Source organism: Spermophilus citellus (assembly GCF_964194105.1).
Source record: "Spermophilus citellus genome assembly, chromosome: 4".
NCBI lineage: Eukaryota > Metazoa > Chordata > Mammalia > Rodentia > Sciuridae > Spermophilus > Spermophilus citellus.
In genome coordinates this window covers 53,565,254-53,590,010 of record NC_138185.1, presented here as the reverse complement: position 1 = coordinate 53,590,010, position 24,757 = coordinate 53,565,254, and the positions used below count along the sequence as shown (strand labels likewise).

The window sequence follows — 24,757 nt, the reverse complement described above, 5'->3', positions numbered from 1 at the left end:
TATCTATGCCCCAAACAATGGGGCATCTATATATATATCAGACAAACCCTTCTCAAATAGACCACAACACAATAACACTGGGTGACATTAATACACCTCTCTCACTGCTGGATAGATCTTCCAAACATAAACTAAACAAAGAAACTATATAAGTCAATAAAACAATCAATGATTGAGACTTAAAATAATTAAGGGCTGGGGATGTGGCTCAAGCAGTAGAGCGCTTGTCTGGCTTGCCAGGTTCGATCCTCAGTCACCACATACCAACAAAGATGTTGTGTCCGCTGATAACTTAAAAATAAATATTAAAAATTCTCTCTCTCTCTCTTTAAAAAAAGAAATAATTAAAATAAGATCAGAAATCAATGAAATTGAAACAAAAGAAACAATTCACAAAATAAAAATTGACAAAACAAAAAGCTGGTTTTATGAAAAAATAAAATTGATAAACATTTAGCCACCCTAACAAAAAGGAGAGAGAAAACTCAAATTTCTAAAATTCATAATGAAAAAGGAAATATCACAACAGACATTACTGAAATACAGAAGACAAGTAGAAACTATTTTGAAAATTTATACTCCAGTAAAATAGAAAACCTCAAAGACACTGACAAATTTCTAGAGCCATATAATCAACCTAAACTGAGCCAGGAGGACATACACAATTTATTTATTTATTTATTTATTTATTTATTTATTTATTTTATTGTTGGTTGTTCAAAACATTACATAGTTCTTGACATATAATATTTCACACTTTGATTCAAGTGGGTTATGAACTCCCATTTTTACCCCGTATACAGATTGCAGAATCACATCAGTTACACTTCCATTGATTTACACATTGCCATTCTAGTGTCTGTTGTATTCTGCTGCCTTTCCTATCCTCTACTATCCCCCCTCCCCTCCCCTCCCCTCCCCTCTTCTCTCTCTACCCCCTCTACTGTAATTCATTTCTCCCCCTTGTATTATTTTTCCCTTTCCCCTCACTTCCTCTTGTATGTAATTTTGTATAACCATGAGGGTCTCCTTCCATTTCCATGCAATTTCCCTTCTCTCTCGCTTTCCCTCCCACCTCTCATCCCTGTTTAATGTTAATCTTCTTCTCATGCTCTTCGTCCCTACTCTGTTCTTAGTTACTCTCCTTATATCAAAGAAGACATTTGGCATTTGATTTTTAGGGATTGGCTAGCTTCACTTAGCATAATCTGCTCTAATGCCATCCATTTCCCTCCAAATTCTATGATTTTGTCATTTTTTAATGCAGAGTAATACTCCATTGTGTATAGATGCCACATTTTTTTTTATTCATTCATCTATTGAAGGGCATCTAGGTTGGTTCCACAGTCTTGCTATTGTGAATTGTGCTGCTAGGAACATCGATGTAGCAGTGTCCCTGTAGCATGCTCTTTTTAGGTCTTTAGGGAATAGACCGAGAAGGGGAATAGCTGGGTCAAATGGTGGTTCCATTCCCAGCTTTCCAAGAAATCTCCATACTGCTTTCCAAATTGGCTGCACCAATTTGCAGTCCCACCAAACAATGAGCAAGTGTACCCTTTTCCCCACATCCTCGCCAGCGCTTGTTGTTGTTTGACTTCCTAATGGCTGTCAATCTTACTGGAGTGAGATGGTATCTTAGGGTGGTTTTGATTTGCATTTCTCTGACTGCTAGAGATGCTGAGCATTTTTTCATGTGCTTGTTGATTGATTGTATATCCTCCTCTGAGAAGTGTCTGTTCAGGTCCTTGGCCCATCTGTTGATTGGGTTATTTGTTATCTTATTGTCTAATTTTTTGAGTTCTTTGTATACTCTGGATATTAGGGCTCTATCTGAAGTGTGAGGAGTAAAGATTTGTTCCCAGGATGTAGGCTCCCTATTTACCTCTCTTATTGTTTCTTTTGCTGAGAAAAAACTTTTTAGTTTGAGTAAGTCCCATTTGTTGACTCTAGTTATTAACTCTTGTGCTATGGGTGTCCTATTGAGGAATTTGGAGCCCGACCCCACAGTATGTAGATCGTAGCCAACTTTTTCTTCTATCAGACGCTGTGTCTCTGATTTGATATCAAGCTCCTTGATCCATTTTGAGTTAACTTTTGTGCATGGCGAGAGAAAGGGATTCAGTTTCATTTTGATGCATATGGATTTCCAGTTTTCCCAACACCATTTGTTGAAGATGCTATCCTTCCTCCATTGCATGCTTTTAGCCCCTTTATCAAATATAAGATAGTTGTAGTTTTGTGGATTGGTTTCTGCGTCCTCTACTCTGTATCCTTGGTCCACCCGCCTGTTTTGGTACCAGTACCATGCTGTTTTTCTTACTATTGCTCTGTAGTATAGTTTGAAGTTTGGTATTGCTATACCGCCTGATTCACACTTCCTGCTTAGCATTGTTTTTGCTATTCTGGGTCTTTTGTTTTTCCATATGAATTTCATGATTGCTTTATCTATTTCTACAAGAAATGCCGTTGGGATTTTGATTGGCATTGCATTAAACCTATAGAGAACTTTTGGTAATATCGCCATTTTGATGATGTTAGTTCTGCCTATCCATGAATAGGGTATATTTTTCCATCTTCTAAGATCTTCTTCTATTTCTCTCTTTAGGGATCTGTAGTTTTCATTGTATAAGTCTTTCACCTCTTTTGTTATTGTGAATGGAGTGTTTTTCCTCATTTCCATTTCAGAGGATTTGTTGCTGATATACAGGAATGCCTTTGATTTATGCGTGTTGATTTTATATCCTGCCACTTTGCTAAATTCATTTATTAGCTCTAATAGTTTCTTTGTAGACCCTTTTGGGTCTGCTAGGTATAGAATTATGTCATCTGCAAATAGTGATAATTTAAGTTCTTCTTTTCCTATTTTTATGCCTTTAATTTCTTTCGTCTGTCTAATTGCTCTGGCCAGTGTTTCGAGAACTATGTTGAACAGAAGTGGTGAGAGAGGGCATCCCTGTCTTGTTCCAGATTTTAGAGGGAATGCCTTCAATTTTTCTCCATTCAGAATGATGCTAGCCTGAGGCTTAGCATAGATTGCTTTTACAATGTTGAGGTATGTTCCTGTTATCCCTAGTTTTTCTAGAGTTTTGAACATAAAGGGATGCTGTAGACATACACAATTTAAACAGATAAATTTCAAGCAAGGAAATAGAAAATACCATCAAAAGCCTACCAACCAAGAAAACCCTGGGACCAGACAGATTCATAGCTGAGCTCTGTAAGACCTACAAAGAAGAATTAATACCAACACTCCTCAAATTATTCCATAAAATAGAAAAGGAGGGAACCCGTCCAAACTCATTCTATGAAGTAGCATCATCCTGATACCAAAACCAGGCAGAGACACGACAAGGAAAGAAAATTTCAGATCAATTTTCCTGATGAACATAGATGCAAAAAATTCTCAATGAAATTCTGATAAATTGCATACAAAAACATTTTAAAAATAGGGCACCATGATCAAGTGAGGTTAATTCCATGAATGCAAAGCTAGTTCAACATACAGAAATCAATAAATGTAATTCATCACATCACTAGACGTAAATATAAAAATCATATGATTATATCAATTGATGCAGAGAAAGCATCTGACAAAATACATCACCCTTTCATGTTCAAAACACTATAAAAACTAGGGATAGTAGGAACATAACTCAACATTGTAAAAGCTATCTATGCTAAACCCAAGGCCAACATCATTCTAAATGGAAAAAAATCGAAAGCATATCCCTCTAAGAATTGGAACAAGATGGGGTTGCCCTCTTTCACCACTTCTATTCAACATAGTCCTTGAAACTCTAGGAAGAGCAATTTGACAGGCAAAGAAATTAAAGGGATACAAATAGAAAAAGAACTCAAAATATCATTATTTGCTGACAACATAATCCTATATAGAGAGGATCCAAAAATCTCTCCTAGAAAACTTCTAGAATTAAGTAATGAATTCAGCAAAGTAGCAGGATATAAAATCAATACCATAAATCAAATTCATTTCTATACATCAGTGATGAAACCTCTGAAAGAGAAATTAGGAAAACTACCCCATTCACAATAACCTCAAAAATTAAAAAAATACTTGGGAGGGGCTGGGGCTGTAGCTAAGTGGTGAAGTGCTTACCTAGCATGTGTGAGGCACTGGGTTCGATCCTCAGCACCACATAAAAATAAATAAAGATACTTTGTGTTCATCTACAAATAAATAAATATTTTTTTAAAAAAATACTTGGGAATCAATTTAACAAAAGAGGTGAAAGACCTCTACAATGAAAACTACAGAACACTAAAGAAATTGAAGAAAACCTTAGAAGATGCAAAGATCTCCCTTGTTCTTGAATAGACAGAATTAATATTGTCAAAATGGTCATATTACCCAAAGCACGATAAAGATTCAATGTAATTCCAATTAAAATCCCAATGTCACTCCTTATAGAAATAGAAAAAACAATAATGAAAATTTTAGTCCGTGGCCAGTGCAGACGGTATGAACCGTTCGGCCATGTGGGAAAATCCTAAGGGAGTTTAAATTAAAGACACAGACTCCAATTACCTTTAAACTAGTTCCAGGACACCTCCTCGAATCCCTAGCCTCAAGCTACCCAGGGAAGTAGCAAGGTTTACTGAAGAGGCTAGCGAGAGAGAAAAAGAGCATGCCAGGGAGAGGGCTTTTATTGGGGAACAAAAAATTCTGGGGAAAATCCCATCCAATGAAGGTCAAGGGGGGCAGTGTTCCAAGGTCAGGTGAGATGATTGGATCTTTGAGGGCAGTGGTGAGGCACGCCTCCACACAGACAAGCCCTCGAACCCAAGAAGGGTGGGGAAAGCTCTAACACATAAAAAAGTATCTGAGCTCCTCACACCCAGTAGGGGAGGTAACTCAATCATGTGCAAGGATGGCATCCCACAGAAAATCATTTGGAAAAATAAGAGACTCAGAATAGCCAAGGCAATCCTTAGCAAGAAGAGTGAAGCAGGAAGCATCATAATACCAGAACTTAAACTACACTATAAAGCTATAGTAACAAAAACAGCATGGTATTGACACCAAAATAGACATGTAGACCAATGGTACAGAATAGAAGACACAGAGACAAACCCACATAAATACAGTTATCTCATCCTAGACAAAGGTGCCACAAATGTACATTGGAGATAAGGTAGCCTCTTCATTTGGGAAAACTAAAAATCCATATACAGCAAAGTGAACTAAACCCCTATCTCTCACCATGCCCAAAACTCAACTCAAAGTGGATCAAGGACCTAGGAAATAGACCAGTGATCCTGTGCCTATTAGAGGAAAAAGTAGGCCCAAATCTTCATCATTTCTGATTAGACCCTGACTTCCTTAACAAGAGTCCTAAAGCACAAGAAATAAAATCAAGAATTAATAAATGGGATGAATACAAACTAAAAAGCTTCTTTTCAGCAAAAGAAACAATCAATAAGGTGAAGAGAGAGCCTACATTTTGGGAGCAAATTTTTGCCACACGCACATCAGGTAGAGCATTAATCTCTAGGATACAAAAATAACTCAAAAAACTTAACACCAAAATAACCAAACAACACAATAAATAAATGGGCTAAGGAGCTGAACAGACACTTCTCAGAAGAAGATATACATTCGATCAACAAATAAATGAAAAAATGTTCAACATCCCTAGTAATTAGAGAAATGCAAATCAAAGCTACTCTAAGATTTCACCTTATGCCAGTCAGAATGGCAGTTATCAAGAATACAAACAATAATAAATGTTGGTGAGGATGTGGGGGAAATGGCACACTCATACATTGTTGGTGGGACTGCAAATTGGTACAACCAATTTGGAAAGCAGTATGGAGATTCCTTAGAAAACTTGGAATGGAACCACCATTGGACCCAGCTATCCCACTCCTTGGTTTATACCCAAAGAACTTAAAATCAGCATACTATAGTGACACAGCCACATCAATGTTTAAAGCAGCTCAATTCACAATAGCTAAACTGTGGAAGCAACCTAGGTGCCTTTCAATAGATGAATGGATAAAGAAACTTGGTATATATACACAATGGAATATTACTCAGCATTAAAAAAGAATAAAATTGGGCTGGGGATGTGGCTCAAGCGGTAGCGCACTCACCTGGCATGCATGCGGCCCAGGTTGGATCCTCAACACCACATACAAAGATGCTGTGTCCGCCGAGAACTAAAAAATAAATATTAAAAAAATTCTCTCTCTCTCTCCCTCTCTCTCTCTCACTCTCTCTTTAAAAAAAAAAAAAAGAATAAAATTATGGCGTTTGCAGGTCAATGGGTGGATTTGGAGACTATCATGCTAAGTGAAGTAAGCCAATCCCCAAAAACTAAAGGCCAAATGTTCTTCTCTCTGATAAGAGGATGCTGATCCATAATGTGGGTGAAGTCTTAGGAAAAAAGGGAATTGTGATTGGGCAAAGAGGAGGGAAGGGGAAAAGAGAGGGCACGGGGGCAGGAAAGATGATGGAATGAGATGGATATCATTACCCTAGGTACATGTATGAATGCACATATGGTGTGACACTACATCATGTACAAACAGAGAAATGAAAATCTGTGCTGCAATTGCACACAATGAGTCAAACTTCATTCTGCTGTCATGTATACCCAATTAGAATAAATAATTTTAATAATAGCTTCATTGAAAAATGTACACACCATAAAGTTCACTAGTTCAAAGTGTAATTGTCTTTTTTTTCCACTTAGTACATTTTTTTGTATCTTATTTTTTCTTAAAGAAAATATAATTGTATTTTGCATAACATAAATTTTGGATAATACAAATATTCTGCAATCTTATACTGTATTATAATAAATATAGTTATGTTGTTTGTAAATGCATCACCTGACTACTTTACAAGATATTATTTTTCAATTTTTAAAACTTGTTCTTTTTAGTTACATGTAACAGTAGAATATATTTTGACACATCATATATATATAAAATTATACTTGGAGTATAATTTTCCTTTTTTGTGGTTGTACATGGTGTGAAGTTACACTGATCATGTATTCATGTGTGAACATAGGAAAGTTATGTCTGATTCATTCTACCCTTCCCCATTCCCATCATCCCTCCCTTCCAGTGACTCCAACCTGTTGGATGGGGGGAACCCCTCCCCCTGTGAGTCAGCATCCTCATATCAGAGAGAACATTTGGCCTTTGGTTTTTTGGGCATTGGCTTATTTCACTTAGCATGATAGTCTCCAGTTCCATCCATTTACCAGAAAATACCATAATTTCATTTCTTTATGGCTGTGTAATACTCTATTGTGTATATGTACCACTGTATTTTATTTTGAGACATGTCTTGCTACATGACTTGGGGCCTTGCTATGTTACATAGGGCCGTGCAAAGTTGGTGAGGCTGGCTTTGAACATGTAATCCTCTTGCCTCAGCCTCCTGAGCTGCTAGGATTACAGGTGTGCAGCCACTACACTAGACAGTAGAGCATTTTTGAAGTTTGTCCATGTTGTAGCATGTATCAGTACTTTATTCCTTTTTATGATGAGATAATATTCCATGGCATGGATATGCCACATCTGGTTTATGCTTTATGCATCAAGGCATTGGGGTTGTTTACAACTTTCTACTATTAGGGATAATGTATCTATAAAAAAGTTTTTAAGTGTATGTACATGTAGTTTCACTTCTCTTGGGCACACTCCTACAAGTAGAATTGCTGAATCACATGGCAACTCTGACATTTTTAAGAAGTGCTGGCAGGGTGTCATGGCACACACCTATAATCCCAGCAGCTCTGAAAACTAAGGAAAGAGGATCGCAAGTTCAAAGCCAGCTTCAGCAATTTAGAAAGGCTCTAAACAACTTAGGCCCTGTTTCTAAAATATTTTTTAAAAGGGCTGGGGATGTGGTGGCTGAGTGGTTAAGCATCCCTGGGTTCAATTCCATGTACCAAAAAAAAAAAAAAAAAAAAAAAAGTGTCAGACTGTTTTCTCAGGTGACTGCCAGTAATGTCTGAATGTTCCAACTTCTCCACATCTTCACCAATCCTTGTTATTGTCTTTATTATTATTATTATTATTTTATTATTATTATTATTTTATTATTATTATTATTTTATTATTATTATTATTATTGTCATTCTAGTTAATGTTAAGTGGATCATCTCTCTTCATTTTGTTCAACGTAATGTGGACAACTTCATGTCAATAAATTCATTTTCTTCCCTGAGCATTTTGTAACTTCTATTTTGTGTTCACTTCAATGTCCTGTGGTCTGATAGCTGGGGTGAAAGAGTGAAGCAACTAAGACTATATCTTTGTTAGAATATGAGGTCTCTGGTTTCTTTACTAAGGTTTTTTAAACTGTCTTGAACCAAGATTTTCTTCCCCTAGGTAGTGAGTGGGTTTTGTGGTCTGTGGGGGTTCACCTTGGATTTCAATTCTTTTCTTTGGTTCAGTGTGGAACCTCCTTGTGCATTAAGGCATCCATCCTAGTTGTTCACTAGCCCCTCTCCTCCTCCAGTAGTGACAGGGCACAGATAAAAATATTATTCCCCTTCTGCCAGTAAATTTGTCTAGCTAGTGAGAGTCTCTGGATTTTGCTAATTCACCAGGACCATTTGAGGGAGTAATTTTGTATACCTGAGCAATAAGTTGTTCTTCCTTTCCCACTTCTCTTTGACATTTTTGGCATTTAATTGTCTTTTAGCTCATTTGTGACTGAGTTTCTGTTTGCCAGTTTTTCTGTGGGAAGAATGTGTTTGTTTCTATTAGATTGTCGTTGGTTTTTATTTGAAAAGGGGATGCCATGATCTAGCTGCCCTCTACCACCTTTTCAAAAAGTGTCCTTAGCAATAGTTGTAGGTGTTTGGCTTACTCCTGGAAATTCCTCATTATTCATTCAACCATCACTGTATACCTACTGTGTGTTCAGTAGGGCTGTCCAAGCTGGACTAAACAGAGAAAAAGACTCTTGCCTGCCCTCATGAAGTCTCTTGATAAATTATGTCCAAGTCTCTCAAGAAAAACTTGTTTTGCATAAAAATATAAAAGATAATTTCAATACTTCAAATCTCAGAATTCATACCGAAGTCCCCTAGATTGTAACAGTAACTTACAGGGGCTGGGTGTATGACAGCACTTACTTAGCATGAGCAAGGCCCTGGATTTAATCTTCAGTACCACGAATAATAACAATTAATTTATAGCATGAGGACTATAATTATTGTATTATATGCTGGAAATTTGCTGAGTAGATTTTAAGTGATCTTACCACAAAATAGGCAATTATGTGTAATCATAGATATAGGAATAATTTCACTACCTATATTAAAACATCATGTATATCATAAATATATACAATTAAAAAAATTAAGAGCCAGAGGACACAGCTCAGTGTAGAGCCTTTGCCTAGCAGGCATGATGCCCTGGGTTTGGTCCTCCCTCAGTAACACACATACATACATACACAATGATACAAACAATAAAAAAAAAAAGTTTAACTTACATACCCTCTATATTCTTTTCGTTTTTATTCTTATAGATGGACACAATACTTTTATTTATTTTTTATGTGGTGCTGAGGATCAAAACCAGTGCCTCACACGTGCTAGGCAAGTGCACTACCACTGAGCTACAACTGCAGCCCCTACCCTCTACATTCTTGTGACACTTCATACTTAATCAAAAGTGCTTTTGTTGGATATGGCATGGACAGAGGGGAAGCTGAAGAGCAGGGGTAAAGGAAATCTGTCTTCATTTTGGAGCTCTCTTCATGTCATATTTGAAAAGCTGCATCAGACATAGCTCATTTTCCACTCATTGCTCATGGGATGAATTAAAATCACTTGCAAATTCCTTAGCTGATGATGCACCAAAAATAAATGCAATTCTGGCATAAGGTATTAAAAAAAAGCACAGTGAAACATAATGGTATAGCTTAGAGAAGATATTTTTACATTTTTAAGTCTTGAGGCATACGAGCTTTTTAAAATACCTTTTTATAAGCACCATAAAGCAGAATGGCTCCTCGGTCATTTGGAGAAATCGGAGCAACATGGTGCTATAGACAAATATTTATCCAAAGCCAATTTCTGAATATTATGTTGCTGTAGCCACATCAAGTGCCTTGAAATTCTTAAATGATTATTTCAAAACCTCCAAGACACTGGGGACATTAACACACTCAGCAAATATATAAAGGACTCTGTGTGCAAGGCATTATACTAAGGACAAAGGGAATGATAGAAATAAATAAAATGGCACCTTCCTGTGAGGAATTACTGGGTGTAATATGCAAGAATGCTGACATAGCAAAGTAAAGATATAAAGACTACATAATGACAGATGGCAAGCTGCAGTGATAAATCCTGAATATCTAGAGAAACATCAAGAGAGGGTTGACTTATATGGTCCCCAACCCGTGTAAACAGGTTCCCTAATATTCCCTAGTCAGAACTCATAGAACACATTCTAAGGTTTCTTTATGCTCCCTCCCAAAATTCATGAAATCTTAACCCCCTTGCACAAAGGCAACAGTATTTAGAGGTGGGGCCTTAGGGACATAATAAGGCCATAGAGTGGAACCCTCATGAAGGAATTAGTGCCCTTCCTTATAAAAGTGGCCCCAGAGAGACCCTCCACACTAATACCATGTGAGGACACAGAAAGGCGTGCTATGCGAAAAGGGGCCTTTACCAGATATTAAATCTGCCAGCACTTTGATCTTGGACTCCATTTCCGTGAGAAATAAAGTTGTTATGTAGAAGCCATCCAATTCATGGTGTTTTGTTATGGCAGCTCAAATGGACTGCTATAGAAATAGAACAATGGATAGCAGAGGAATAGAACCCCAGGCCAGAGCCAAACATGGCATTTTGCTGCCAGTACAGCCCATGGGATTTTTAACAGTTCACACTCACCCTCATTGGTGTCCTTTGAAAGTGTATTTTATTCTGCAGTTTTTTTTAAGGGGCTGTTCATCATTCATAAGATTAAATGCAGAGAACAAGATTCTTGCTTCCATCATTCATAAGATTGTTTAAACTGTATTTGTAAATTTCTTCATATTTCCTACTAGTTCTCTGCCTCAGAGACTTGACTCCACCAAATCCTTGGTATAAAGGTACCCCCGATTGGCTTATACACTTTAAGTTCCAAAGGCCAGCCCCCTGTGTAAACTTTTTAGGATTTGAGAACAAGTTCATTCATATTTCTTTTTATGGATTCTGAATCTTCGAGCTTTCACCTTTTAAACAAGGCAACTTTGTTATTTAAGTCAGGTCCAAAAACTATAAAAATGGTCAATTATCAGCTGGGTGTGGTGGCACATACCTATAATCCCAGAGACTTGGGAAGCTGAGGCAGGAGGACTGCAAGTTCAAAATCCAGTCTCAGTAACTTAGAGTTTGTCTCAAAATAAAAAGGGACAGAGCTCAGTGGTAGAGGGCCCTTGGGTTCAATCCTCCAGTACACACACACACACACACATACATACACACATATATATTTTTCTCCAATTGTCAAGGAAGCTGCTATTTATTTCTTCCAGGAGCAATGTGTACAGCCAGTAACTTCCCACTAACCCCACTCCCTGGCTCCACCACATGTGGTTGCTCAACAGGGAAATGTTAAGAGATTCTATTCTACATGGAGCTAAATAATTAAGAGGATAATTTTATTATAGTTAACAAAGGGCTGCTTTTTGCTATTTAAAAGTTATTTTCTAAGCAAATGCCAGTTCAATCATGAGTCTCACAAATAAGAAAAAAGTATTAATTTGCCCTTTAAAAGTCCACACAAACTGTGAAAAAACAATTGCCTCAAATTATTGCTCTATGCTCACAGACAAGTTTCTAGAAAAAAAAAAACAACAACTTATGATTGGCTGCTTTGGAAGTAGAATGGGGGAAGCACCACCTAGTGACCAGAGCTGGAACTGCTCTTGATGAAATCCAGACATATCTAATCAAGAAGACACCCATTCTTCAAAGGCAAGTTACCACCAAAATGATTTAATTCTCTTTTCAGGGAACCTGTAATTAGCAAATAAACTAGAAAAAAATAAGAGTCCATCTCATGATATTTATGTAAATACTCCCAAGAGATATTTTATAGCTTCTAGATCAGGTATGATGGTTAAGTCTTCTGGCTATTAATATGTGCAGATGTTTAAAAAGCAATACACACAGACACCTAAATTTGAAAAGAAGAATATTAAGAATATTTAAATGTTTCAAAAGCAACCTTGAGTAGAACCCACTTTGAATAATTGCTTTTCTGTCCAATAAAGGGTTCACGAGAGAACAACAATAATTCAAAAACATTTATCACATTTACCAACACTTCCACTTTATTAATAGACTGCTGGAATGTGGCAAAAATAAACATTTTACTTCTTAATAATAAAGGGAAGTTGTTATGACTATTCAAGATATTTAAATATAAAAACAGGTGTACAATATTTCTTAAAGTGTAATTTTATTAATTTTAATACATTTGCAACCCTCTACCTTATTAACAAAATTTGAATCATGGCAACTAAACACATAAGTTCTACATTTTACTTTATAAAGACCAGACTATACTGCAAAGCTCAAAAGATGACTGAAGCAGACACAGAAAACCTTAGTTCGATAACAGAATCAGAGCTCACCCATTCTCTACATTCACAGCTGAATGGCTTTTCAAGACATCACCTTCAGGTTGGAGATAAAAACCACAGATTGACTCAAGCAACAATAAAACTAACTTCATGGAATTAAATGGCCTTTCCATCACTGCAGAATTTGTTCTTCTGGGTTTAAGTTTATATTTTTTCACAGAAAAAAAATAATTCAGGTAAATAAAAACAAATTCCAGGTTAGCATGTTCAGTGTTTAACTTCTTTATTTTACCTTTATCAAGGCAAGCAAAGTACAGATGCTGTACATTAAAAACATACAAACACACAACTCACAACACATCAGTTACTATAGGCCAACAGACCTTTTCCTAAGGACTGCTCCTCTCTGAAACACATAACCACAGCTAAATGTACAAAGAGCCATCTGCTGGTCCCACGTAGCCAACTCCAATTAGCAAGACATCTATTAGTGTCCATATTCCCAGGCCACCAAAGCTGAAGAGCTTGCCCAGGCCTTCACGCCACTGGCCCAGGTAGAAGCGGTCTGCTCCAAACCCACCTAGTGTGATGCTGCAACAATAAAGTAGGCTGAAATCCGTAAATGTAGCCAGCTATGGTGTAATATCCACACTAAGTCACATTTGTGAAAAGGTCTTAAATTATAACAACTCCTAGTTAGAGCATAAATGACCATTTCATAAATTCACAACACCAAATAATGCAAGACTGCTTATCAAAAATAAACACATATGGCTTAGCATGTACAGGGCCTAGGATTCAATCCCCAGCACCAAGAAAAAAATGAATAAAGAAGCATACAATTTTTAACCATGGTGAAAGATACGTTTTTCTTTTTAATAAAAATAATCAATCTCACTGCTTTTTAATCAAATTAGTCTGACAGAAAGTGTTCTGACATGTAGTCTTGAGCTGGAGTCTTGAGACATATACCACAATGAACTAAACCAGATAAAGTTGTCTTAACTTTCTTCAGTCACTTTTTTTCTTTTTGGTACTGGGGACTGAACTCAGGGGCACTCGACCACTGAGCCACATCCCCAGCCCTATTTTGTATTTTATTTAGAGACAGGGTCTCACTGAGTTTAGCACCTTGTTTTTGCTGAGGCTGGCTTTGAATTCACAATCTGCCTGCCTCAGCCTCCCCAGCCACATGCCCGGCTTTTCAGTCACTCTTATTACGAATTAATGATTCTTAAGTGCTTCAAATCTTAAGATCTAACAATATCAGGAAAATATTTATTATAAAAATTTCAAAACTCAAATGAAAGGAAAGAGTAGAAAACAGTTTCCATGAACCAGCTCTCATGATTATTCACATTCAGCCAACTCTGTTTTGATATTGTTAACCTACACCCTTCCCCTACTGCAGAAGACTGCTGGCTCTGTGTTTCCAAAGGAGGTTTTGCATTTGTAGTCAATCAACCACAGATCAAAAATATTTGGGGGGAAAAAAACTGCATCTGTACTAAAAATGCACAGACTTTTCTTTTTGCCCTTATTACCTAAACAATATAGAATAACAACTATTAACATAGCATTCAGGGCTGGGGTTGTGGCTCAGTGGTAGAATGCTCGCCTAGCATGTGTGAGGAACTGGGTTCAATCCTCAGCACCACATAAAATTAAATAAATAAAGTCATTGTGTTCATCTAAACTAAAGAAAAACATTAAAAAAAACTATAGCATTCACATTGTATCAGGTATTATAAATCATCTAGAGATGATTTAAGCACGTGGAAGGATATCTATAGTTCTATGCAAATACTGTGCTATTTTATATAAAGGATGTGAGTATCCAAGTGGACCCTGGAATCAACACCCCAAGGCTTCTGAGGGACAACTGTACTTTGGGGCATATCTCATTTACAGAGAATATTTTAAAAGTACTATGTTAACCCTGAACTCATTGAAAATGCAAATTGTAAATTGTTTGCAAAGAAAATATGAGATCCATTTTTAATATGTGCCAAAGTGTTCAGTAAGATGCCGTAAAACTGGAAATAAAACATTGATTTAAAAAAAGTACTATGTTAAACTCTATGAAGGAAACAATTTTTAAGTCCTTAAATGTAAGATGTTAACTATGCAGCTGAGACTGGGTGAGGGGTGTGCAAGAAACTCTCTACCATCTTTGTGACTTTTATATAAGTCTAAAATTACTTTAAATTAAAAAGTTTTCTTTTAAAGTCAATTGCTAGTTTAATTTGAATAATTAACTGACAAAAACTATGTATGGCCAGCTGTCAAATCTTATTTTGTCATGTCTAATTTCCTATCTTGGATTCCTCTTTTACTTTCCAGTAAACCTCTGGTCAGCACAAACCCTAATGTAATGTCTCTCAAAAATGGGCAATTTGGCCTTCTAGGGAACATTTGGCCAGGCCTGGAGGCATTCTGATTGTCCCCACTGGGGGAATGGGGTATGACTGACAACTAGTAGTAGGTATAGGCTAAGGACACTATTGAACATTTTTACTATGCACAGGACAGCTCTACTACAAAGAATTATTTGGCTCAAAATGTCAACAGGGAGAAGGTTAAAAAATCCTGCCCTATGTCACATATCGCAGGTCTCAGGCTCTAACATCAAGACTTCATGATAGATAGCATAACTTCTTGATTAAAAATTTAACCAGGGCCCCACCTGTCTTTCCCCTTAGTGGGAAGACTGATATAATCCTGATGAAAAGTTTAAAATATAAACATTTTAAGAGTTATAGATCTGTAATTATCTGGATGATAAAATTATAGATTATTTAGTTTTTCTTTATTTTCCACTTTTCATTATATTATATTATAATAAACTTATATAAAATAATGTTATTTTTTATAAGGTCAAAGTTACTTAAGATTTAAAAATATACCTTGCAAAACCTTCATATTTTAGCCTATGCATTTTACTGATTCACATAAGTTCAGGATGGGAACCCTGATTAGTCCTAATGCTCTACAATAACAACTCAATTAAGTCATTTCTAGAATGACTTAAAATCTAAATATGCCTGCAGCTAAATTCTACAAAAGTACTGTCTGATCTTTTTACCTATCTGCACCTGTGTTTTCTAGAGGCTATCTAACAGAAGTGGTAGGATCTTAGCAAAGGATGTGTCTGGCTAAGCCTAATGTTTGAAAAATTGCATTGATCCCAAAGAAATCCAAATGGTATTTTTAACTTATTAATACCAAAGCTTACCTTAGAGCCAGAGCAGTCGACCACTTATAACCTCCAGTCCAATTACAGTATAGCATTTTGGGAAAAGTACGATTACCTTACAAAAAGAAAAAGGAAAACACTCTACATTAAAAAATGGGTACAAAAATACTCTCAGAGAAGTCATTATAACTAATACCTTATAATTTAGAATCAAAAGGTCACCTCTATTTATAATTAGTTTTACTCTAGTTAATAACACAAAGAAAGTCCTTACCATCTATAAGCACAGATTTAATATTTAAATCAGTTAAGTTGGTGTTAAAACTTAAAGAATATGAAATACTCTACTAGATATCAAAACTTTGGGTGAAGACAGATATACACAACAGGAAGAGCCAGCCCAGAACCAGCACCACATATAAACACTTGACATATAATAGAGAGTGACAGAGATGAGCTGCAAAATTGGCTATCTATGAGGGAGGACATAGAAAGGTGAATCTGCCTCCTAACATCTACCAAAGTCAATTTCTCATGGATTATAGTACTAACTGTGAAAGGCCAAACTTCCAGTTTTTAAAAGAAAATAAATATAGAAAATTATGAACCTGGGGTGGGAAAAGAAACCACAAAAAGAAGTAATTAACTATAAGACTAATTATTTAATCACATTTTCAAAATTCCATTAATCAAAAGATACTCTAAGGAAAGTGGGGAGGAAAAAAGTCAAAATCTGGGAAAGAGTTTTAGGGTCACCTAAGGACAGTACCAAGAATATAAAATAATACCAGAAATCTTTAATATTAGACAAAACCTAAAGATAAGACATACTGAAGATCTAGATCATCAAGAATAGTTATGGGCTACCACTGATGGGAATGTAAATTTCAGAATGTAAACCACTCTAGAAAATAAGACCTGAGGGAGAATATATGCCAGACACACTACTACAAATATACAAACAGAAGATAGGTACAGAAATTTTAAGAGTTGCTGCAATAGGTAAAAACAGCAAAAAATTCAATACTTTGGAGACTGGATCCACTGTTGATACAATTTTATAATTTATAATCTGACAGTGTAAAAATAATAAGAGAAGTCCCATTAGAGCCCTAATGTTGAGAGGAAAGAGGTCCCAGAAGACCACAGTCTTATGTTATTTTATACATCTAATCTAAAATAAAGAGCATGTCACACTATATTACACACACACACACACACACACACACACACACACACAGAACCACAGAATATTTTAAAAGGGAAGTGGATGATGAAATTCAAAAGGTGTTACCTCTATGGAGAAGGAAGACAAAGTAGACAAAGGGAACATTCAGGTGGTTACAATGTATTAGAACTGTTCATTGTTAATCAGGGGAAAATCAATTACTATGTTTTAGATCTGAGATATTTTTTGTTTTGTGCAATTTTGTATTTAAAAAGAGTTGCACATTTTCCATACATTTCTTTTTTAGTCCATCAAGTCTACTAATGCGGATTGGCACAACTAAAAAACCACTGGTGTATATGATAAAATAATTAAATTTTCAAGTTTCTGGTGAACTTAGAAATACTTTGTTTATGAAATTTCTTGAACTCTGACTGACTTACCCAAGCAATGGATGTGATCCCGCACCGTACAGTTGGCAGTGTAACGTTGCCGAGGACAGGACACTGTCATGCAGCTGGTGGAATTGGAGCACTCATAATCTGTTTCAGGAAGCTGCCAGCAAAATCTGCAAGTCATGTTGATGATAAAGCTCTTTTGGGATTTGAAGTCTTGATCCTATACACAGAAGGACATAGAATTAATCAATCATAATACAGTTGTTTGTCATCATGTCATTAAGACCACATAGTCATATAATACAAAATTTCTAAAATACGTATATTTAGGACCTAGCAGTAAGTGGGAGAAAAATAGACACAAAAACAATATGTATGCAAAACAAATGTATGTTGTATGATCTTATAATCATAAAAATATACACCCAAATATATATTACCTACCAAAGTTGGGAAAAACCTACATAAACTCACATCAAAATAGCAAAAGTTACTTCAGGGTGATAAGATTATTTTACCACTTTTGCCTAATTAACTTATTTTATAATCAGTACATGAATTTTTATTTTAATTATTTATTTATTTTTGTGCCAGCAATTGAACTCAGGGATGCTTAACAGAGTACATATATTTTAGAAGTATAGAAATAAATTATTTTATAAGGTCATAGTCACAGATAGCTGCCTGATGCTTCTGTGAGCATAGCACACTGCCTTGCTTCCAAGTTCCAAATTTTCCCAGCATTTTCCAGCTTAGAACAATCACATGGCATATATGTCTGAATTGCTGTGTGTCATGTAGTTCTTCTCAGCTGGGCTGCCTATTGGGTGACCATGCCAAGTGCTCATAGAGATGACAGCAGGAGGAAAAACCCTGAGGTGGAGACTGCAACTAGAGATGGGAGGGAAGACCTGGAACTCAGAAGCAAGGGAATGTGCTATGCTTACAGAAGCACCAAGCTGGGATCAGGGAACCTGGATCCTCCTCCAAACTTGCAGCTCAGTGACCCTCAAAAAAGGACACTCTTACCGTTCTTTCAGCTATATTTCTATCTGGGATTTATTTTGGACAAAACAGGGACTTATTTTTTTTTTTTTTCCAGAGAGGTATGCAGTCATCCCAGCATTTACTGAATCCATCTTCTCATTACAAAGAACTGACTCCTTTGCAAGCTCATCTATGTAAAAAGACATTTTCATGCCTCTATATTATACCAGTTCTCACTACCAAGAACACAGAACCCATCTGCAGGAATTACACCCACTTCAGATACACTAGTAAAATGAGACCTTCTCCAGGTCTTACAAAACAACATTTCTGTCCTGCACATTTTCATATAATACCAACTGGCTTGTCAGTTACCAACATAATTGGAACAGTAGCAACTTGATAAGGAAAGGAATACAGGATTTTAAAATTTACTTCTATTTATGTACTTTACAGGGCTGTTATAAAAGAATACAAAAACAATTTCAGAATCTCCCTCCAACAGTCAAATCTAACAACACTTTTTAACTTGGGAATTTACAATGCATTTATTTAGAATAGGTAAGCTGCAGTACTTACAACACATGTAACAGAAGGTTTCACTGTACAGTCAAAAGTGACAGGCTTCCCATAGACACAGGAGAAATTTGTAGCACAGTCTATACAGTCTGCAGGAAGTCTGCTACATAAACCATTGCTTGGACACTTCATCATATAGGGTGGGATTTCGGTACTTTCTGTGAGAGGTGAGAGAGTGGCTTATTCTCTCTTGACACTGATCAGAATAACAGGAAAACAATTTTTCTAAGGTGAAGAGACACAAACATTAGCAATGAGACACTACGCTGGAATGCAAAAAGCACTAAGTTGGAGTCAGAGTCAGAGAGACACCTACAATTAAAGTATGGTTCTGCCACCAACCAGCTGTATGACCAGGTGGGCAGCATACTGGTAAAAAGTATTTCAGTCCTGCCTCCCAAGTGGCCATGAAAATTGAAGATGCTCATGTACAAATAATGTAGAGAAAATGTCAGGTGCAAGTTAGGAGCTCAAAAAATCTACCATTTACAAGATGAAAAACTAAATCTTAGACAAGGTAGGAGTTATGGAAAAATCTCAGGAAATCTATGGTACAAATGAAGCCAGAATTCAAATCTCTCCATTTCCAATCCAAAATTCTTTTCATTCAAATTTACTGAATAGGAAATGAAGCCACTGACACCTTTGGTGTACCAACTCTAGAAAACACTTTGTCATTATTCCACACTGATATTTCAATAAGCCATATTTACTAATATAATATTTATATTTTTATAACAAGGTTCAAATTAATTCCATATTTTAATAATTTTTTCAGCAAGCTGCAACTTTTTTTCCCAATCCAAACAATGGGGCAACACATTTTTAACAGTCAATAGAACATAAAAGTCACTAGTATTAATGAGAAGAGGGGTTTTCAAAAATGTGTTAAAGAGCCAAGAATTCTTGCGTTTTCTCAAAAAAAAAATGCATCTTAAATCACATTCAATCAACTTTCACATTCAAATAAGAATCCTAAAATACCTCTTCCAGTTTTGAGTCATTGGTATAATGGAACTCTAAAGGAATGAAACTACTTTCCATTTACCAAACACCACTGTATTAAGCAGTCAATCTACAAAATACAATTTTCTTTTCTATTGTTCCTATTTCTACATGGCTGGAGTCTGGACACTTTAGAACCACAACTGCTTTCAGGCAGTTGGGCTAACTTCACAGCCTGAATGGAGAGGAAACAAAGGCCCAAGATGGGTAATTTCCTCAAGTTCCCAAAAGCACCATAAGACTCAAGACTTCATGTCTCCATTAATTCCTCTCATCCGCTTCCAATTCATACACCATTGGGGGACCTTTTAATCACCAGCAGGAACTGGGTGCTAGAAATAGAAGGAATTTTCTGAAGGGAAAGAAGCACTGGTTAAAGGTTACTTGGATGGAGGAAGTGGAAAAATAACACAAATAAGACTGAAATGAGAAGCGTGAGGTTGGAAAAGAGATGAGGTAGGAATGTCAAAAGGTATTCAAATACCAAAACTGTCTACTGAAAATGGCTGTGTATCTGCCCGTAATTCACATAACCTAAGACACAATACACAGTCAAAAATTAAGTGTCTTCGTATACTAAAAGAAACTGTATCAAAAACAGAAAGAAACTACTATATATAAAAGGGCACATTTACTAGAATAGAAAACGTCTAGTACCTGCTGCCCTGGGAACTACTGTGAATGTACGTGTTGGGCCCGCATCCTTTATTGCCTGAGCCAGCGGCTGCGAATGCTCTAAATTTAAGGATCCTACAATTAGAGAAACACGTTATCCCGGGATATGAAAACCTTGGTTTGTGTGGTTAACACGCAAGTACTACACCAAGCCAATAACTGCTCTTGAAAACCTCAGGGTCTAACTTCCCGAAGACAGAAAACTGAAAGGGCGCATCACCAATAGGGTCTACACCGTTTCGAGTCTGCAGGTTAACAAAGGCGGTTTCAAGTTCAGTTTCTGTTTCCCCGGCGGAGCCACGGAGAGTTCCCTCTCAGCTGGAGGGTTCGGTAGCGAGGTAGCTGAGCACAGGCTCCAGGGCACGCCAGACTGCAGCTACCCGCCGCCCGCCGCCCAGCACGCAGCCTCTGTGGTCCCGGCCCCAACGCTTCTAGCAGCTCCTGGGACCCTCTAAACTCCCAGCCCGCCCTGGTGCGACCCCCGACCTTTAACTCACCACCACCAGATAGAATGTAGAACTGCGAGAGGAAGAGCAGCACGCGACACAAGCGGCGGAGGCGCAGGAGCGGTCCCGCCGCAGCTGCCATCTTGCCGGCGCACGCGCACTTCCGGGCCGGGGGGCGGGGTTCCCAGCGCGCGCCTAATGGGGGCGTGTCCGGGCGCGGCCTAAGGATTCCGGGGCGCAGGCGCTCTGAAGCTGTGGTCCCGCGCTATTCTGCGCGGCCGCCGCACCTGCGGAGGGTCACCTGGAGGAGTGCAATCGCCTGACCCGGTGAAAATGCTCGATCCCCTAGCGTCCCTCACACTGACTAGACGCGTGCCCCGCCTCCTTCTCTTTCCACTGCTGTAGCCTGGGAAAGGATCGCCGTAGTACCGAAATTCACCCAGAAGTGACTGAAGGTAGAAGCGGAAATTTGGGGAGTTAGGCACTATATTCAGGTAGTTGGATGCCTACGCTTAGAGATAAACGTTGCTACTGTGTGCTAGGTACTGTGCGAAGGTGCAGGGACCACATTTCATAACTGCCCTGCCTTACTAGCCAACTCCTTAAGGATACGTCGTATTTAGAGAAAAATTCCCGTACGACTGGGAAAAAGCCCGATGTGGGATTTTTCACGCGAAAGGAGGGTCCGAGCACAGCCTCTCCCCGAAGGCGACCAGCCTAGGGTAAGGAAGCGAACGCTTTACCCACCTATGTTTGTTCCCAGCACAGCAGACGTCTTGAGGTGCCTCTCTATTCCACCCCTCTTTACCCGCCACAAGATCGTTCACTTTGGGGTCTTCGGACCGCCCATCAAACAGGCCGAGTTCTGGCCCCTCTAAAACTGAGAGCAGCTTCCTCATGCTAAGAGAGTAAAGGCTGAGGAGCTGACCTCCCCTAGTCTAAGAGACACCAAGGAAGCCCACATGGCCAAATTGTTCGTTGTCCTGCCCTCTAACGTAGGCTAACTAAATCTGCATATGGGTATTTCCTAATTTTTGTCTCACTTTGCCTGCCTCTTCTCTTTTTAAAAAGCTGTCTTTGTCCTCAGAGCCTCCCAAGATGGAATTGTGAAATAAAATTTTCTTCTAACTTCCTTCAAAGCTGGCTTTAAATAAAAAACCTGTTTTCCTACCAATTTGAATATTTTGGGAGCAACCAGCAGTGGAGTAGCCTCTTCTCCAGGGCTGTATTACTGTCACCCTGTATTACACCCACTCTTTCACTTGCACTTTTGATGAGTGAAAGAAGAAAAAAGAACACAGAATAACACCTGGCACATGCTTTAAAATTTTTATCACAAGGTACACATATTACTACTACACAGACCTGACATATGACACTTTGTTTACCAACTATTTCACAGTTCACATTCCTCAGGAAGTAAAAATCACAAATCATTTTGAGTCTATAAATCAATAAAATGTCATTCCCAACAAAAAAGCAATTTAACTCTAGGTGAGCATCTTACTGGTATAAGCCCAAAGCCGAAACAAGGAAACACTGTGTGATGCATTTTATTGGGGAATTCATTATTTCTAAAGAGGAACAAAGCTCAATTTTTAATTAGAAGCATTAAAACTGCAACTCTTAAACTACAATGCAAATAACAGATTCCACAACACTGAATTTCTTTGATTTTATGAGTCCTTTATCAGTAATTCAATATTTATTAATATCTGCTTTACTTATTGTTGCCGGTTAAAACAAATTAAGTAATGATTCCATTTAAATGAGATAAAGTTTCAATGTTAACTTAAAAACAGCCATAAAAATACCTGTGACATAAGAAAATAAGATTTCCCCTCAAAGTCAAAAAGGCTTTGTGGACTTTTAATGGAACCCATCTTTTTCCCCCCTTTTTTCTTAGTGCTGGGGATAGAACCCAGGTCCTTTTGAATTCTAAGCAAGTGCTCTGCAACTGAGCTCTATCCCTAGAAGCCTATCTGCTGAAAATCACAAGTCTTAGCAATAACTTCATATATCTCATTTTCTAGTGTTTCCATCTTTCAATGAATAATATCTCACCATTGAGGTCTCTGAAGTCATTGATTGCTTGGAAATTTCCCAAGCTTCTCTTCTTATCATCTTCAGAACACATTAATGAATTAACTTTATACATATATGCTAATTATTCACTGTGACCCATTTCAACTGATCCCATGAGTGGATCCATCAGTGGGTCCAAAGTTCTTAGAAGTTCTAACATGTTAATTAGTTAGGAAAAATGCATTTGCAAAGGTCAAAATAGATTACATAGAAGCAAGCACAAGGAAAGCACTTTAAAAGTCTTCCTCAGCATTTAGTGTACGTGATTTCTTGAGATTCTTCAATTTATTAATGGCAGAAGTTACTGAAATCTCTCCATGAATTTTGTTGTCTCTTGTTCGAACATTTACAGCATTATTTATCTTTTCTTTTTCTCCAACCACTGTAGAAAGGAAGGGAAATAAATCAACCATTAAGTCAACAGTGGTATTATGAGTCTAACTGAATTTTTCTTCAGTATTAGTCACTAATTATCTATCTAATGGTCATTAAGTTCATGCTTTAGCTGAGTGTCTTGAGGTAAGGAATGACTTCTAATCACATCTCTTTATTGCTCACTTGAGAATACAGTATTGTGGCCATGGGGCATGATTTAGAGCAGGAAATCTTACAGATCCCCTGACTCTACCTGGTGGTACTTGATAAGTCAAAAGATGCACACAGACCCATGCTGGCCAACCAGAATTTTCTGGGATGTGGGCAAAAAGCTTGTTCTCAGTAGTAATCCATATTGTGAGATGACAGCAGGAATCTGCAGCCATGTTTCTTGCCACACAAAAGGAACAAACTGATCCACTGATAATTTCAACAAACTATATACTCAAGTGAAGCATAAATGACTGGTGCAAAAACAGGAAACAGAAATGGGGAGAGATAATCCTTGTAAGGGCTGAGGCTCCTGGTTACTTTTCTAATGGTTTGGCTATTTAGGTCTACTTTTCATGACATGGGTACCCTTCTGATAAATCTTTGTCTAACCTAATTTGAGATTCTGTCACCACAGTGAGACTGATTAAACAACACAATACCTACCACAGGGTCAAACATTATCAATAAACAACTGTCGATAGGACAACTTTATGCATATTGATTGTGTTTTCTACTATTCTTTCAGCTTATGAGAGAGAGCAATACCATGCCTGCAGGCATGTCAATATCAGTTTCTCTTGATTATACAGGTTTACAACCAAAATTTTAGATTCTGTATCCAATTACTCATGTTCCTCAAGGTATTTTTTTCACCTTAATTCTTTTCTTTTGAAAATTTGGAATCTTTCTCATTCATTTGTTTAATTCCCATGATTTCTAATAAACCAGCAAAGCAAGGGAAAATATTTCAGTTCTGTCACATGGCTGAAACATAAGGATAATAATTCTACTGAAGAGGTTATTTTCAAATTTCTTTCATTTTCATTTGAGATGTTCACTATTGTTAATAATACTACACAACAGGATTCATGTGGAACTTTATAAGTCTTCATCCAGCAAATAACAGAGGACCTAGCAACAGCTAATCCAGGACTCTTCTTTGTACATAGATATTAAACAGTCAAACTGTCATAATCAAGTAGTTATGCCATAGTCCTTATTTTGCCTTTTTAAAAAAATTAAAGCAAAAATATAAACAAACTGAAAAAA

The 24,757-nt window shown here is 37.3% G+C and overlaps 2 protein-coding genes across 4 annotated transcripts in view; both read right to left on the bottom strand.

The window, feature by feature from the left end:
• The window catches only part of TM2D3 (TM2 domain containing 3), a 29,689-nt gene extending 8,450 nt beyond the window's left edge, over positions 1-21,239 (bottom strand). The window contains exons 1-6 of one of the 3 annotated variants that reach the window (XM_081291145.1): positions 21,086-21,238; positions 20,571-20,663; positions 18,909-19,066; positions 17,388-17,562; positions 15,816-15,891; positions 12,851-13,171 (exon numbers count right to left, since the gene is read on the bottom strand). In XM_081291145.1, the coding sequence (XP_081147271.1) occupies positions 13,006-13,171; positions 15,816-15,891; positions 17,388-17,562; positions 18,909-19,066; positions 20,571-20,663; positions 21,086-21,176 (759 nt within the window). In that variant the 5' untranslated portion in view covers positions 21,177-21,238 and the 3' untranslated portion in view covers positions 12,851-13,005. Of the gene's footprint in view, positions 1-12,850; positions 13,172-15,815; positions 15,892-17,387; positions 17,563-18,908; positions 19,067-20,570; positions 20,664-21,085 lie in introns of those variants that run through there. The other 2 variants (XM_081291147.1, XM_081291146.1) reach the window with 2 other exon arrangements.
• A 1,110-nt stretch (positions 21,240-22,349) lies between these two features.
• TARS3 (threonyl-tRNA synthetase 3) overlaps positions 22,350-24,757 on the bottom strand; it is a 72,663-nt gene continuing 70,255 nt past the window's right edge. Inside the window, exon 19 of the mRNA XM_081291144.1 lies at positions 22,350-23,501. Within this exon, the coding sequence (XP_081147270.1) occupies positions 23,353-23,501 (149 nt within the window). The 3' untranslated portion in view covers positions 22,350-23,352. The remainder of the gene's footprint in view (positions 23,502-24,757) is intronic.